The following is an 18,072-nucleotide window of genomic DNA, read 5'->3' on the forward strand; positions in this document are numbered from 1 at the left end:
TCTCTCTAGGCTCGTCTGAAATCGACCATCGCCAATCCCTCATCAGAAGAGCTCGTTCATCATGTATTCAAGCCTCTGGATATGGTGAGTCAGTCAAACAGGAATATAAACCAGGAATATGAGTCTTTATCACAGTTGTTACAGCTTAAAATTAACCATTATTTGGTGTTTTAGTGTGGTGTTTGATTTCAGTTTACTTAGAGCTGGTTTTATTGATGCATTAGGGTCAAAACACAGTAATGGCGAACTTTAATTCACTGCCATTCCAACATTTATTTCAATTTAAAGTAGCTCCTTGTTTTGGATAATCCATTATGGTCCAACTGAAGCAGAAATTAATCTAAAAGTAAAAATGTGGGTCATTTAGCAACACTAATCTGTCAAATTGTCTCTAAAATGTCCCATCAGAGAGATTTCGAATACTGTGTTTTGACCCATTAGTAGTTTTATTTTGAAGAATTTCCTGGTTCTAAGTCCATCTGTCATTACATTTTTAAGTGCATTTCAGGAATAGGTTGAAAGAATGTAAACAATTTGGCACTGGCATTCACATTATTGGTCATATCTGCTAGGAATTTCCAGACAGGACAGTAGCTGCTTCTTACAGACTGTACTTACGGTTAATAAATAACACCAATAAAACTGTAAAATGACTTTGTTGCACAAATGTTTGATGAAGATAGCATTTTACAGAGTCGCTAGCATTAGCTATTGTTTCACCATCATCCCTCACACTCCCCTAGCTCCACCCTTCTGTCCATATATGGTCACTTCTGTTTCCAAAAAGGCAGCAAAGTGAAAACAGCATTCTGAACACCAATGGGTCATATTAAAACAGCTCAGTTTAGATGCCATTGGCTTAAAGCACAGACACACCAATATGGATGTCAGCCAAACATTCCTATTTGTCTGTTCATAAATTTTTATTGAGTCGGAACTCATTCACAAATGATGTAATGAAGTGTTAATCACTAGCTTTAGTTGAGGGTTGTTGTTTTTTTTCATTATGATGTTGGGGTTTCAGCTCCACACAGAGGTTCATTCACACTCTGAATCAGTTGCCAATGAAAGATTCGAACTGTGCTGGACTGCATCCCCCAGAATGCATTTCAAACATGCTCCAAGCATCAAAAAAAGGAGCTATCATGTTTCATCCAGTAACTTTGTTTTAGTTCACCATCAGCTCACAGTTCACAATAGCTGAGGCTTATGGGTAATGTAGTCTTTAGGATCAATGAATCATTTTGAATGGCACACATGACTTTATAATAACCAGATTCTCTGTGGGCTTTCAGTTTGTTCCTTGATATTAGTGACACATCCATGTGTTGTTTTCAGTGGCAGGAAAAGTGGTGCAATGTAGAGCATATACAGTTGTGGAAAAAATTATTAGACCATCCTTGTTTTCTTCAATTTTTTTATTCATTTTAAAGCCTGGTACAACTAAAGGTGCTTTTGTTTGGACAAATATAATGGTAACAAAAATAGCTCATAGGAGTTTAATTTCAGAGCTAATATCAAGCCATTTTCCATAGTTTTCTTGATAATAACCAAAATTACTTAAGTTCTTGCATCAGTAGCTATGGCATTGTACTGACAAAAACAGTGCTTTTAGGCATTCCATGTTTTCTTTTCTGTCTGTTTTAGTCGCATGATACACACGGGAGTTAGTACTTGATTGCATAACCTTTTTTTTATGACTTTTGATGGTCCAATAATATTTCTGTGACTGTATAGGCTGAATTAGCAAAAATAACAACAAAAACTGCATTGGCTTTCAGCAAAATTCTGACCATAAACCTGAATATGATAATGTTAATATTAATAAGATGTTTGTGTTGGTTAAAACCTATCTGTAATTGTTTTCAATGGCCTGTTTCATTTATTCATCTGTCAATAGTATCATAGTGTTACTGACCTGATTTACAACTGTAAAGTGACATAACATGAGAATACGTCACTAAATGTAAGGCAAATGAAACATCTGTGCATTATCACATCTGTAAACATAACTCCTGCTTGAGTCACATCAGATAGATTTTTATCAGCAACATCTACTTCACATTATTAAAGTCAACCTTTTCCTCTCATTTTGATGGAGAAACTCCTAGCAGCAGGAACTACATATTTCATGTTTAAAACAAGGATATGGGCAGGTTGTCACTGCGCTGTCACTGGACACCACTGATATACGTGGAAAATAACTGTAAGCATGTGTCAGGTCAAAATAATGGAAACCAGTCAGTGTAATAATAATCACACAAACCTTAAGTCCTTTTAGTATTTACGAAAGGCCGTTCCCTGTGTGATAACCTAAATGAGATGCCAAACACTTGATAAATGCAGCAGTTGTTTAATCTCATGGCAGTGTTTGTATGCAGGAATGCTTTCTTGGTGCATACTTTGAGCTGCAGTCTCCTATTACTGAAAAGGCCATGACTGCTTTTCTGGACTGTGGGATTGAATTAAAGTGTTGGTGTACCAGAACAGAAAAGCTCCTTCATGACTTCTTATTAACAGGGCCATAAGATTACAAAAAAATTAAATATTAGACCTAATTTATCATTTTATAAATGATCACAAGGAGCAAAAGTGGAGGAAATCAAAGTATGTGTAAAATAGTAATGAGACCAAAAAAATAGCATCAAAGATGTAATGAGATGTGAGAAGATAAATACGAAACCAAAAATCACCATTAGATCACCCAGAGGTCTATTGAACCAGAACAACACAAAACACACCAGTGCTCTCTGATTAGTGATTCAGTGTTTTTTTTGTGCCCTTCTGAATGTTATTTAATGTTGTGGAAGCCAGAAAGGGTGCAATATGAACAAAACAAGAGCAGCAAAAAATACTACAAATTAACAAGAACTAAAATTATTACAACATTTTGCAAGTATTTTATCTGATGAAATTAATCCTAAATGGAAAAGAAAAATGTATTACATGATAATGTTAATTATTGCATTATGAATCTCTACAGAGTACCATGGTAGTGCAGTGGTTAACATTAGGTTTGACCTCAGCAGCATGAGCCCATAGGTGTGTGAATCTGACACATTCAGAGTGTACCTCACCTTCACCCATACGTAACCAGGATAGGCTCTGACACCCCAGTAACCCAAAGGACTACACAGTTCAGAAAATGGATAAAAATACATCACAATAGATATCTGGAAAAAAGATATACCATAATAGACATCATTAACCCTTTACCCCCTGAGACATTATTTCAGGTTAATGTGCTGCTGTGAATTGTTGTCTGTTTCAGTGTCGTAAAAGCTGCTGTAAGTTTGTGCTTGTGTTTCGGAGCAGTAGTTTTTGTTTTGGGGCTCTTTTTTACGAAATCAGTCCAGCTGCTTTTTGACACCTGGTTGAACTCCAAAAAGCAGTTACATGGTCAAAACTTGGTAAAAACACAGTAAAAAAATGAAAATAAAAAAAGAGGAAAATCACCACAACACTGCCAACAACAGTAAAAACAAAAAACAAAAAAAATTCCCAAACCATGTGTTTTTATAGATGTCTCAGATGTCCATGGAAAGCACCAAATCTATTCTATCAGCATGTTTTGAATGTTTTCCTATTGAGGAAACAGTTGAATTTTTAAAAGAAAGCATGCATTCAGAACGTTCACCACAGAAACATTAGGGCACTGTTTTTCAACTGTGGGGTCACCTGGAATTCAAATGGGGTCACATAAGATTTCTAGTAATTGAAAAAAACAAAAAAAACAAAAAAAACAAAAACTTACTAATAAAAAACATATATTGTGAGTTGAGAGACAATCCCAATACATAAGACATGACAAACTGTGAAGTTGAAACTGAAACACTGTGGTACTGTTTATCTTTCAAATGTTCATTGTGGTCGGTTTCAGATGCTGCAGCTCTTTCATAATTCATAGTTTGAGTTCTTGTTTGTTCAGTATTAATTGTCAGCCTTGTAAATCCAAGCTGGACTGACTGTACATATCCTGACCAAGGAAAATAAAATTCTCCCTTTGTGCAGTAATCTACTCCTGGCTTTTCTGCCTCCGTCCATAATAATATACATTATGTAGAGACTAAATGTCGTCTAAAATTAATGTTTACAGGGTGGGGAAGCAAAACTTACAATGAACATTTAGTTGTTTTTTCTCAGCAGGCACTACGTCAATTGTTTTGAAACCAAACATATATTGATGTCATAATCATACCTAACACTATTATCCATACCTTTTCAGAAACTTTTGCCCATATAAGTGCTGAATGCACTCGTCACACCAAAGGAGATTTCAAAAATAGTTGGAGTGTCCATAAAGACTGTTTATAATGTAAAGAAGAGAATGACTATGAGCAAAACTATTAGGAGAAAGTCTGGAAGATACTATTAAAGAAGAATGGGAGAAGTTGTCACTCGAATATTTGAGGAACACTTGCGCAAGTTTCAGGAAGCGTGTGAAGGCAGTTATTGAGAAAGAAGGAGGACACAAAGAATTAAAACATTTTCTATTATGTAAGTTTTCTTGTGGCAAATAAATTCTCATGACTTTCAATAAACTAATTGGTCATACACTGTCTTTCAATCCCTGCCTCAAAATATTGTAAATTTTGCTTCCCCACCCTGTATTTGCAACATAGTATAGCAAACTATTACACGATCAAAAACAAATTAATTCTAGCAAAAAAAGTCTCTATTTTGAATGTTTGGGGTCGCCAGAAATTTGTGATGTTAAAATGGGGTCATGAGCCTAAAAAGGTTGGGAACCACTGCATTAGGGGTTAAAGAGTTAATACTTGATCATCCTCTTCTAGTAGCATGTACAGAAACAAATTCTGAGCTCAGCAAAACCCATCTTGGATATTTGACGTGAATCATGTGAACCATCATTCATGGAATTTCAGGTGTGTCTCTGCTGTAGCTTGAAATAATATTACAGACCTGCTGCCTGCCTATTTCCACTGTATTATGAATCATCCTTCATGAACAGAATTCACAGCCTGATGGGTGTGTTTGACGTGTGTATTCAGGCACGCCCAATTGGAAACTCTTTAACTTACAGAAGTGCTTAAGCGTTGGGTTTTGTGTTATCTGGGTGTTTGCAGATGGTGAAAACTACAAGTGGTCCAGGTCTGGGAGCCTCAGTGTCCAGCCCTGCTCTGACCAGCTCAGCCGTGTCCCTGCTGGAGGACAACCTGAACGAGGAGGAGAGGCAGCTGTGGACGTCTCTGGGTTCAAACTGGACTCTTCCTCGGTCGGTGCAAACATCACTGTCTGAGGCCTTAAGTGTATAAATCCAACATAAGTTAGTTTTGCACAGAAAAAGCCAAAGCAAATGTTATTGAAGTGTCTTTGAAAACGTTTCAGAACCAGAACCTTTTCACTTGAATAAAACAGAATCAGTACTTGTACTTTTTGGCCACAAGCAGCTGTACCTCAACTGGAGTAAATAATGTGTATTTGTGACTTTTTTCTACCTTTTGCTTAATTCATGGTTCATTTATTGACTTATTTTTATTGTATAATGGATCTCCATCATTATAAAATGTCACATGTATTGATCAAAAAGGAAGTTCATTTTGCGTTATTATTTTTAAGGATCTGCCTCATAACATAATTTTTTAAATGGAGTATTTTACAGTGTTTTATTTTCTCTTAAAAGAAGTCTTCCATCTCTAATTCTGGATGCCACATAATTAAAATTAATTATAATATGATGATATGAAATGATGTGACAGTGAAGTGACAGATGAGTTTAGACTTGCGGCTTGAAATCAAAACCCAAACTACTATTAACTCCTAAACCTGGATGAACCACACTGGATAGCTGTGTTTGCGTCATAAAGTAAAACAATAGTCTGACTCTGTGTGTTATCTCAGCTCTCAGCTCAGAGGACCGGTAGCTCCGTACACCCCCGTGTTCCTGGATGGTTGGAAGCCGGAAGCCTCGAGGCCAGACGGGCAGGTTTGGGAGGATCCAGTCGAGTCACAGCACAAACATGAAGCCCTCCGAGTAAAACAAGAGGTATGAAATACCTGCATATGTGATCTGGGTGAGACAGTCACTCTATTGTGTGTCTGCAGTGTCATAATGTGTTTTAGAGAGAATCACACAGCATATGAGTGTGCATCAGTGTGTAAAAGTACAATAAATAAATCTGGAACATAATATTAATATGAAATAAATATGAAAATATCATGTACATTTCACCAAAAAAAGTACTTTTCCTTTAGTCTGTGCCTGTAGTTGAACATTTTATAAATGAGTTGGAAATATGTCACTTATTTCTCTGGACATCATCCTAGAATCACCATGAGAAGGAAAGTTAATGCTAAAATGTCTTTGGATTCATTTGTGGACACACATCTTTTTAACATTTTACACTTTTAAGAACAAAGAAGCATATGAAAACAGCTGAACCCACCAAAACTAAATTAGAACCACACTTTAAAACAGAAGTATTGTCTTTAAAATGATAAGATCATATCGACAAATTGGATAAGATGTACCCCAAAGAGAAACTCTGTAAAAAAACATGTTTCATCATTAATAATCAATAAAAAAAGCAGGTTTCCACTCAGTGAACCAACCTTATCCCACTCTAGTGCTTCACCAGCATGTGAAATTGTGCATAGAACGTCTTTGTCTTTATTTACACTCTGTTCATCTGCTTAAAGTAGGAAAACACATGCAAACAGTTCACAACATTATCAGGAAGAAATGTTACATTAAGGTAATAAAGAGAACTTAAATGCAATGATTGAGCATCAATGGGAGGTTCTAGACCAACAAATCCAGTCTGTGCAAGTCCCACATCCCAACTTCCAGGACTTAAATGATCTGATGACAATGTTTTGAAGCCAGAATTCACAGTGCACCTTCAGAGGTCTTGTAGAGTTCTGCCAGAGCTGATTTTGGCAGAAAAATGGGGATCTACACAAGATTAGAGGAGTGATAATAATGTTCCATTCCCACAGATGCTTGACTGGGTTGAGATACCTAGACCACTGCAGACCCTGGACTAATGTCTGCAGTCTTACAGATGCTCTGACTCAATCATTTGACCATCGAAATTCAGCCTGTAGACCATTATGCTGCATATTTTGCTTCTTCTAACATATCAACTTCAAGGGCTAAATCAGTGTTTTTCAACTTTGGGGTCGGGATGCCACGCCTGAAATTTCTAGTAATGGACTCTGTGCACAGCCCCACTACTTCCTGAACTTCAGGTGGGTCCTTCATTTCCTGTCTTTCATTACTGGACACACTGATTAATCCAGGTGTGTCTGCTACTTCTTGTTGTGACGACTGATTAATTAGGCACATCTGGATTAATCAGTGTGTCCAATAACAAAAGACAGGAAATGAAGGACCCACCTGAAGTTCAGGAAGTAGTGGAGTTGTACATAGAGCCCATTGATTTAAAAAAAAAAAAAAAAACAAAACAAGAAGAAAATGTACTAATAAAAAATATATGGTGGGTTGAGAGAGACAATCCTAATACATAAAAGACATGACAAACTCTGAAGCTGAAACTGAAGCACTGCGGTACTGTTTATTTTTCAAATGTTCATTGTGGTCTGTTTCAGATGCTGCAGCTCTTTCATAATTCATAGTTTGAGTTATTGTTTGTTCATCATTAATTTGTAGTCTTGTAAATACGAGCTAAATAATAATAAAATTCTCACTTTGTGCAGTAATCTACACCTGGCTTTTCTCCCTCCATCCATAATAATATACATTATACAAGCTGAATGTTGTCTAAAATTAACATTTATTTGCAACTTAGTGTAGCAAACTATTACATGATCAAAAACAAATTAATTTTAGCAAAAAAAATGTCTACGTTTTAAATGTCTGGGGTCGCCAGAAATGTCTGGGGTCGCCAGAAATTTGTGATGTTAAAATGGGGTCACAAGCCAAAAAAGGTTGGGAACCAGTGGGCTAAATGTTCACTTGCACACCCATTCCACATTTTAACCACATCATTTTAATGATGCAACAATGATTGTGCATACTTATTTATGAATATCTCTTTAATTATCATATTGATAGTATATTGTCTGGTACATATTTGTACAAATTGCTGCTCTAATTGTGTTGGAACAATGTGTTGTAATATGTATATTTAGCTCTCTCTCTCTCTCTCTCTCTCTCTCTCTCTCTCTCTCTCTCTCTCTCTCTCTCTCTCTCTCTCTCTCTCTCTCTCTCTCTCTCTCTCTCTCTCTCTCTCTCTATATATATATATATATATATATATATATATATATATATATATATATATATATATATATATATATATATGCTTGTATCTTTTTTTTTTTTTTTTTGATTGAAAATTTTCTGCTACTTTTTATTATACTTGAATTGAGCATCCTTAACACACAATATTTTCCCCCTGGGATTAATGAAGCATTCTGATTCTGACCGAAATGAGATAGTCAAAATTCTTACTACTTCAACAGTCCATCGCAGACACACAGCTCTTACAGGTGGCATACTTCCCACAACTTTCCATATTTCAACCAACATCAGCCTGTTTCAGTCGACTGTTCCTGGCTCCAGTTCAGCATGTTTTCCATCACTGTCTCCCTCCTTTATTTACTGTACATCTGTGTGTGTGTTTATTTCTGTATCTTTTGTTTCCCACAGCAGCAGCAGGCAGCTCAGCCGGTCCGACCTCCCACCATTGATGCGACGTAGGTCACCTCAATACACAAATCTGTCTAATTCTGGTATTTAACACCCGCTGTGTGATAACACCATTTACACCTCCTTTCTTCTCAGGGACGGTGGCACAGCTCCAACTCCAGAGCCTGAGAGACTCTACTGCTGCAGCTACGACTTCATTGCCAGAAACAACAGCGAGCTCTCCATTCAAAAAGGGGAAGTCCTCGAGGTACTGAATAGAGAATGACAGCTTTAAAGAGACTATTTTTCTAAAATATGTGTTTCATTTTATAGTATATGGTAATGTAATTGTATGTATTTCCCAAAATATGTGGCATTGTATGATAAAGGTTGGTCACAGGGAAGGAAATGGTTAAACCTTTCAGACCAACTATTTTCTGTGGTGATTTCCAAATGATTTTTGCGTCTACATCTAACTTGTCTTTGGTAATTTATCATCATTTATTATTTTATCGTCTGCATTTTTTAGTGACACGCAGATGTTTTTCCTATATTTTATTTATTGATCAAGTAGATGTTCATAAAATTCCAGAGCAAATACAAAGATCATTATATCAGAACAGAGAAAACTGAGGCAAAAGCGACTTTTGCAATGAAATATGTCATTAATTGAATTAAAAACAACCATCTACAGCCACTGTCATTTCTCAAACTACATGGATTTTATTGATGAATCAATCTTGCAGAACCAAATACAGTTCTCAGGTTCACTACGGAACCTTTGAACATCCAAACAGGTCATATCTGATGTCAATGAGAAGGTGAAAAACTGCATTTTACCTGAATTATTTCAATTTATTGATAGGATTAATGGCTCTACAGTTATTAAACATTTTAGATCAGTAGATGCTTGGTGCCAGTAGCTGTTAAAGGCGGATCTAATTACAGAAATGGAATATAATATTGTTATTATAATGATTATTTTCATTAGTGTAGAACCATAAGACAGGAAGAAGTGTTGTGTTACATCTGAGTCGTTCATATCTGTAGAGGACGCTGTTCATCATGACTCTACAGTAGCTCTGACTTCCTCTTCCTCCTATTTTTTCCTTGTTATATCCTTGTACATCTGAGTGCAGATATAAGTAATTATTCCCCCAGACTAAAAAAAACAAAACAGTCAAAACAAACACTGACTCGGCTGAAGGACTTGTGTGCTTTTGGGACCACAGTGATTTCCATTCAACATCACTATGTATGACAAACTGAACATTTACAAAAAAATTCCTTCAAATTACCTCAAAATCCCCCAACCACCACCATGACCTTGGAGCCCAGACAGACTTTAAAGCCTCGGAGACCTGAGGGAACATCCTGGTAAAGAGACTGGATGATTAACCCACCAACACCCAAACAGCCACTGTCGACTCGAACCATCTACTGATGTAAAATATTTAATCCCTGTTGATCCACTGAACCTGTCAATCCATGCAAATAATTGGTGTAAAATGCAGTTATTTATCTTTTCATCATCGTCAGATATGACCTATTTGGATCTTCAGGAGCTCCATAGTCAATGTGGAAACACCTTCTACAACATTGATTCACCAGTAAAACCCATGTACTTCAATAAATGACGCTTGTTGGAAATGATTGTTTTTACCTTCAATTAATGATATATTTTACTGGAAAAGTCACTTTTTCCTCATTTTCTCTGTTTTTGATGTAATAGACTTCAAATGTAATATCAAAATGATGATTAAAGTACATGATCTGTAAACTAAATATAGGAAAATACCTGATTTTCACCAAAAAAGTGCAAAGATACAGAGGATAATATAATAAATGGTGATAAATTGCTAAAGAAAGGTCAAATAGAAAGAAAAAATCATTTGGGAACTGCCACAAAAGTAGCTCTGGGTCTTTATGGGTCAAAACATCATCACATTTAAATATGTTCCTAAAAGGGCTCTGATATAACCACACAATGTTGGTTGGTAAATGTATATTTTTAAGAGTTTTCAGCTTTCATTGCTAAGTTTAAAACAATAAAGAGGGATTCAAATGTAATAAATGATGAATTAATTGGTGGTATAACCAGTAATCTGTGACTACTGTAAGTGGTTGTGAGAAACTCAGTGGTATGTTCACTGACAGTGAGTCTTCTGTTTTCCCAGGTGCTTGAATCATCCAAGCGCTGGTGGAAGTGTCGTAATCGGTTCAACGAGGTTGGCTTCGTTCCCCATAACATGCTGGAACCCATGGCCCACATAGACAGCCCCGTCAACAGCAAACCGGCCAACGTAAGACACACTGAGAAAAAAAACAACCAAAAACACATTGGTCTCTGGTTGCATCTGTCTCACACCTGTACATACCTGAGTGAATTCCACTCTTGTGCTTGGGTCCACATTCCTACAGGTTCCAGCCCCGCCCACGCTCACCAAGACTCTGTCACTGGTCCCGCCCAGCCCTCCTGCCCCCGCCCCCCCAGCCCCGGCACTGGCCCCGGCCCTGGCCCCGCACCCGTCCCCCTCGGCCCAGCGGCCGGTCAGCTTACCGCCGTACAGTCACCACGTACCGGCTGCAGAGGAAACAGAGAAAGGTATTAGACTGTACAGGAGATAAATGTGTCCTACACTTTGGATTTAGATTTACTAACAACAAATTATGACAAGTCAAAGTAATCGCTGTGCAATAAAACACTCCTATCAGATTTATACTATTTGATATATGATGTTTTTGGATTCATATTACTATTACATACATGTATGTGCTGGATTTTACTGATGATGTTTAAGGCTGTTTGTATCTGTTTATTCTACAGCAATACGTCATATTCACTGAGCACTACACTTGTTTTTGGATTGATGTTTTGTTTTAATTATGTTTGACGTTATTTTGTGCTTTTTATTATCTGTAAGGTCACTCTAGGTGACTTGAAAGGCACTACCAAATAAAATGCAGTATTATTATTATTATTATTATTATTATTATTATTAACAATAATAATACTATGTATTATAATATTGAACAAGCTAGGTGAGCGGTAACTAAGATTTCAGGGAACATAGATGTCAGTATTTATATATTTTATGTTATAACAGATGGCAAAATAACACGGAAAATGAGATTGTTTTGAGTATTCATCAACAAACACAACAACATGAAAGCGTAAGAAGCCAGAAATAATGTAAAAAAGACAAAAGAAGATGAAAATAATGAGTAAAATGATGTAATCAGTGTTAACAAGGCACAAAATAAAGTAAAAGACAAACTAAGCTGAAACAAGATGACTAAAATGTAGAATAATGTACAAGGCAAACAACACATGAACAAAACTGCATAAATAGCATAAAATGACATGGAAGTAAAAGACATGACAAAACTGATGCAAGAGGATGACAAAGTGCACCATATTTTACTTTCATACTAAGTGCATTTCATGCCTTTTGCCACCTCTGTTGTCCTGTGAGTCGACCTTTCATAAGCTCAGAAAAACAGGCCTGGTTTCATCAATGACGGTGACTTTACCAAATAAATCCATCAAAATGAACATATTTGGAGATGCATTTTTCACTGAACAGGAAGGAGAAAAAATGATAATCTGAGAAGTCCTAAAACTGACAGACAAGTGTAGCTGTAGTGGAGTAAAATGTTGCATATTTGTTTCGGAGAGTCTGATTTGAGCTCAAAAGTTTGATCTAATCATTTGTTTTCAGTCATGTTGGTGAACGACGAGCTGCTGCACAGGCTGACCAACGGGAAGACCAATCTGAACAAACCTCTGGTCATCCCTCGCTCTGCAGAGACCTCCGTCCCTCTGGACTATCACTCTCCTCCAGACGAGGTGGCCAACTGGCTCCGAGGGAAGGGCTTCAGTGAACCGTGAGTAACTGCTCAGTGTGTACTCAGGAAGAGCTGCGCCACATTGGTCTTCATTCACGCGGCATCAATAATCACATTCCATCAAGACTGATTAGCATTTGAAAAGGAAACGGGTCAGAATAAAGAGACCTGGACAAAAAATAAGAGTCTAGGACACAGGTGTCAAACACACGGCCCACGGGCCACAAGCAGCCCGCCAAAGGGTCCAATCTGGCCCATGTGATGAATTTGTGAAATGTAAAAATTACACTGAAGATATTACGAATCAAGGATGTTCAAATTATTTTAATTCAAGGGGCCACATACAGACCAATGTGATCTCAAGTGGGTCAAACCAGTCAAATACTGTTATAAGAACATAGAAATAATGACAACTGCGAATTTTTCATTGTTTTAGGGCAGTGTTTTTCAACCTTGGGGTCAGGACCCCACATGGGGTCGCCTGGAATTCAAGTGGGGTCGCCTGAAATTTCTAGTAATTAATAAAAATTAAAATAAAAACTTACTAATAAAAAAATAGATGTTGAGTTGACAGAGACAATCACAATACATAAAAAAATCTATGAAGCTGAAACTGAAGCACTGTGGTACTGTTTATCTTTCAAATGTTCATTGTGGTCGGTTTCAGATGCTGCAGCTCTTTCATAATTCATAGTTTGAGTTCTTGTTGGTTCAGTATTAATTATCAGCCTTGTAAATACAAGCTGGACTGACTGTATATATCCTGACCAAGGAAAATCAAATTCTCCCTTTGTGCAGTAATCTACACCTGGCTTTTCTGCCTCTGTCCATAATAATATACATTATATAGACTAAATGTCATCTAAAATTAACATTTATTTGTAACATAGTATAGCAAACTATTACATGATCAAAAACAAAATAATTTTAGCAGCAACAAAAAAGAGTCTCCGTTTTGAATGTTTGGGGTCACCAGAAATTAGTGATGTTAAAATGGGGTCAGGAGCCCAAAAAGGTTGGGAACCACTGTTTTAGGGCAAAAAAATGTAAAAATTACATAAAAATGTTTACATTTACAAACTATCCTTTTATAAAAAATGTGAATAACCTGAACAAATATGAACAACCTGAAATGTGTTAAAAGAAGTAAGTCTAATTTTAATATTTTGCCCATCACCAAATGCTTTGTGTGCTTTGTAGATCCATTGTGATCTACAAGTTGTCATACTCATGTGTAAATAATAAGCTGAGGCATAATATTGTTAAACTTGCAATTATTTTTCTTAACATGTATCAGCTTGTTCTTGTTATTCACATTTTTAAGGAAACTTTGTAGATGTAAACATTTTCATAATGTAATTGTACTTTTTTCACTGTTATTATTTTACTGATCTGACCCACTTCAGATCATATTGGGCTGAATGTGACCCCTGAAGTAAAATGAGTTTGATACCCCTGGTCTGGGAAAAGCAGGGAAACCATGTTCGAATTAAACATTTTTGTTTGTTCTAAAAACTAATGAATGTAATATTGTCATCTAAAGGATTCAGTTGCAGAAAATGACATAATTAAAAAAAAAAATGCTGCTTTCTTATCTCAAATAATGCAAACAATGGGAGCTTTAGCAACATAACACTAATGATTAAAATCACAAATCAAAACACTACTGTTGAATACTTTATGTCACTCCTGGTACAAAAATGCAAGCAGCTTGTCTTTGTTTGAAGGAACATCTGTCTTCCTCTCAATCACATGCATGACCTGTGAGTGTCTGAGTGTTTAGTGCTGAAACCCTGTGTTCAGATGTGCCTGTGTTTTGTGACCCACAGCACCGTGTTATGTCTTGGAGTGCTGACAGGAGCCCAGCTCTTCTCCCTCAACAAGGAGGAGCTACGAGCTGTGATTCCAGAGGAGGGCGCCAGAGTGTACAGCCAGCTCACTGTACAGAAGGCACTGCTGGAGGTAAAAACACACTGTTTATGGTACTCTCCACTTCAAAATCCACATGATTCTGCAAAGACAAAAGCAGGAGTGTGTTTGGTGATGTGTTTTTACTGTAGCCACAAACTGCACATTAGTAATTGAAAAACATTTTAGAAAAGCTGAAGAAAGTTGAGACATTTTTCAAATATGCAATAAAAATCAAAATCTGTGATCAATAATGTGCTTAAGCCATAAAGATTTAGAACTATTGTTGTGGTTACCTCAAATTATATTTAACCTTTCCTTAATAATTTATCATTTATTATAATTTTATCCTCTGCACTTTTTCATGTTTAGTGAAAATCAGATATTTCTATTTATTCAGTTTACTGATCATGCAGATGTTCATAGAAGTTCAGAGTAAATTCAAATCTTATTTTATCAAAACAGAAATAAAATGAAGAAAAGGTGACTTTTTTCATAAAATATACCATTAACTGAATATAAAAAAAGCATCTATAACCACTGTCATTAAACTGTGTGGGTTTTACTGGTGGAAAAAATGTTACAGCAGATGATGATGAAAAGATGAGAAACAGCTTTTAGCTGAATTATGTCATGTGACTGATAGGATTAGGGATTCAAAAGTTATTGAACATTTTAGATCAGTAGATGCTTCTGGTCACTTGGAAACTGTTTAGATCTTTGAAGATTAAACCTTTATTCAACTGACAAAAATATAAAGAAAAGATTTCCCAGTGAACTTTTTCATTTTAATTGTCCATTTATTTTTTTTGATCCATTTGATCCTCATGAGAGTCACAGGGGTCAACTTAATTGTATTTTTGTAAAAATAAATAAATGAATCATTTAGATATTATAATAGCATGAATTCATAGTCACAGAGTGTACGTGCTGGACTGTCCTGTCTGAAATCTGCATCTGTCTGTAGTTGAGAATATATGAACAACATGAAAAGGAGAATAAGATAACAGCCTGTTGAGCTGCTCAAGTTTCATAAACGGCAAGAACCAACAAAAACCTGTGTGAAAAAGTGCAACAATTAGTTTCTTGAGTTCCAAGATGATTGAATCCTCATAAAAGGTCATGTGACAGTCATAAAAATGCCTCTGTACTAACCTTTTTTTGAGTGTGTTACACACATCTAAAACTGAATCTGTTTATTTTTACAACTGAGTTGGTCAATGAAGACAATGAAAACATTTTCTTTCTACTTTTTCCAGTTAAAGGTTCAAGTCACAGATTTGAGTTTGATTGTATTTTAGCAAATGCCCTTCTCTATGAACATTTGTAGCGATCACTTCAAGGTGTAAAGATGTGTTCTTTTAGCCAGAATGACACAGTATGAGAAACATTTTTATAGCAATTCCTCTTCCTTGGTGTTCAGACATGAAGGAAACTACCCACACTGCAAACAGTGTAAAATATAAACGGTGCCATTGAACCTTGATGTTTTCTTAAACTAAGTGTTGTCCAGTGTTGGGGAAGCTACTTTGTAAGCGTACTTATAAAACTACAAGTCGTTCAGCATGGCAGTAGTTCAAACAAACTACATTTCTACCCCTGGAGAAATGGAGTTTGCAAAACTATGACTAGAAAAAGTAGTTGTAGCAACTACTTTTTATTTTCATTGTTAAATTGAGAAGGTACATGTGGTGTATATGGAACAAAATATGGCCATGGTTGGGGAGGCACGTTGCTATCGGGGTGGCGCTGGTGGGAGGGTTGTCCATGGTGGTGACGACCACATGATGTCAGTAGGTGCCAGGGCAAGCCAATCAGAGGCAGCGTTGGCTGTGATGTCATGACATGATCATGCCTTCAAAGCAATTCAGGATGAAAGAAAGAGGGACTGTCTTATGTCCAATAGTGAAATACAATTTATATTACAAAAAATAAATACAAAAAAAAATTTGTTGTTGCCCAAAATTGTACTTGCAAATTGGGGAGTTAAACTACAAAAAAAATACCCAAAAAGTACTTGAACTACTTGACGCAGCACAAAATATGAATGTAGTTTAACTACCAGCAAGTTACAGCAAAATGTAGTTTAAGTCTCCCCAACACTGGTGTTGTCCACTTGTGTTAGATATAGTGATTCTATAATAATTTACACTCCTGATAACATTATGGGCTCAAATGGGCACTGGTCAAGGCAGACAGCCATCCTTCAGGAGTCTGGGTCTGCTCGAGGTTTCTGCCCGTTAAAGGGAAGTTTTTCCTCATCACTGTCACCAATCACAAGTGTTTGCTCCTGAAGGATTCTGTTGGGTCTCTGTAAACTTAATTTGATTCTGATTTAAATTGATAAAGCACTTTGTGACTCTGTGAAAAGTGCTCTATAAATAAAATTTACTTACTAAATTTACTTAAAGACACAACAGCAGCAGATATGAGATAGAACTAGAATCACTGCCCAAATACTGACACAGGAAACACTGATCCGTTATAAAACTTCATGTGAACTTTTCCATTATATTTCCAGTAAACCTGAACATTTTTCATTTCTCTTTCCTCTCTCACTTGTTTCCTACAGGATGCTCGAAGGGCCACAGAGTTGGAGACGGTCATGGAGAAACAGAAAATGAAGGTTGATCTGAAACTAGAGAGCGGCACACTGTGAAAACCAAGTATCTACAGAGTGACTCCTGGATTTGTGTGTTTTATGGCATGACTTCAGCTTGCAGAAATTTGAGGTTTAATCACAAATTGCTAATGCAAGGAGGCCCTGTGCAAATGAAATATATTAACACTAAAGTGCATTACTCTAACATATATGTTGTTCATCTTTAACTTGTTTTTTTTGTTTGTTTAGTTCTGGATTAAATTAAAGTGGACCTGAAATACTGGACAATAATACTGTGGTCTATTTTCTTTGTACCTGAGGTAATGTATGGGTTCATCTCTGCTGTTCACTTATTCATCAGTAGGAGTTACTCAAGTAAACACATGATTATTGCGATAACTATAGGTCATAGGTCACATTATGTCATTGTAACATGATCATAATGTTACAGTGATATAACATTTAAATGTGATCACAGGACTGTGCAGATCTTGTTTAGGTTATCTAAAGGGACTGGATGCTGATTGATCCCATTACATCCTGTTATTAGACTGTTTATGTGGACAGTGAAAGGACCTGCCAGTGGTCACGTTATGGCTGATCTATGTCTTTATTGAAACTGTTGTAACTCAACTCCACATCATCTGAAATTTGATGATCCTGACCATAAACCAAACATCTCCATCCACTAACATTTATCAGAGTCCATGGGTTTTACTGGTGAATCAATGTTGTATTAATTTTGTTCATTTTTATTCATCTTATTTATTTTTTGATCAGTTTCTTGCCTATTTTATTTTCAATTAAACAATGTTCAATTGTTTAGTGTTCAGTCATGACTGCAGAACACACTGACAGTAACCTCAGTGACATTTGCAGACACTTCAGGTAACACAAAAACTACATATTAACAACACACAAATCTAATTCAGACTTTAACTCATCCTTAAACTGATGCAGTTTGTGCTGAAAGACTGTAAATAAAACACACTGAGTAAAACCTATTCAAGTGCAATTACAGCATGAATCTGTTAATCCAGAGTTTTGCTTCGTTCAGATATTCCAAGCCTTATAAACATTTGTACTGTCATGTTGAAAA

General features: G+C 36.3%; 1 protein-coding gene across 2 annotated transcripts in view; it reads left to right on the plus strand.

The window, feature by feature from the left end:
• The window catches only part of LOC115410766 (epidermal growth factor receptor kinase substrate 8-like protein 1), a 32,436-nt gene extending 15,178 nt beyond the window's left edge, over positions 1-17,258 (plus strand). Inside the window, exons 10-19 of one of the 2 annotated variants that reach the window (XM_030122549.1) lie at positions 10-84; positions 5,088-5,236; positions 5,863-6,007; positions 8,636-8,682; positions 8,771-8,882; positions 10,792-10,917; positions 11,036-11,219; positions 12,337-12,502; positions 14,293-14,425; positions 16,944-17,258. In XM_030122549.1, coding sequence (XP_029978409.1) covers positions 10-84; positions 5,088-5,236; positions 5,863-6,007; positions 8,636-8,682; positions 8,771-8,882; positions 10,792-10,917; positions 11,036-11,219; positions 12,337-12,502; positions 14,293-14,425; positions 16,944-17,030 — 1,224 coding nt within the window. In that variant the 3' untranslated portion in view covers positions 17,031-17,258. The remainder of the gene's footprint in view (positions 1-9; positions 85-5,087; positions 5,237-5,862; positions 6,008-8,635; positions 8,683-8,770; positions 8,883-10,791; positions 10,918-11,035; positions 11,220-12,336; positions 12,503-14,292; positions 14,426-16,943) is intronic. The other variant, XM_030122550.1, reaches the window with a different exon arrangement.
• Positions 17,259-18,072: the final 814 nt, after the last annotated feature.

Source organism: Sphaeramia orbicularis, chromosome 19, assembly GCF_902148855.1.
Source record: "Sphaeramia orbicularis chromosome 19, fSphaOr1.1, whole genome shotgun sequence".
NCBI lineage: Eukaryota > Metazoa > Chordata > Actinopteri > Kurtiformes > Apogonidae > Sphaeramia > Sphaeramia orbicularis.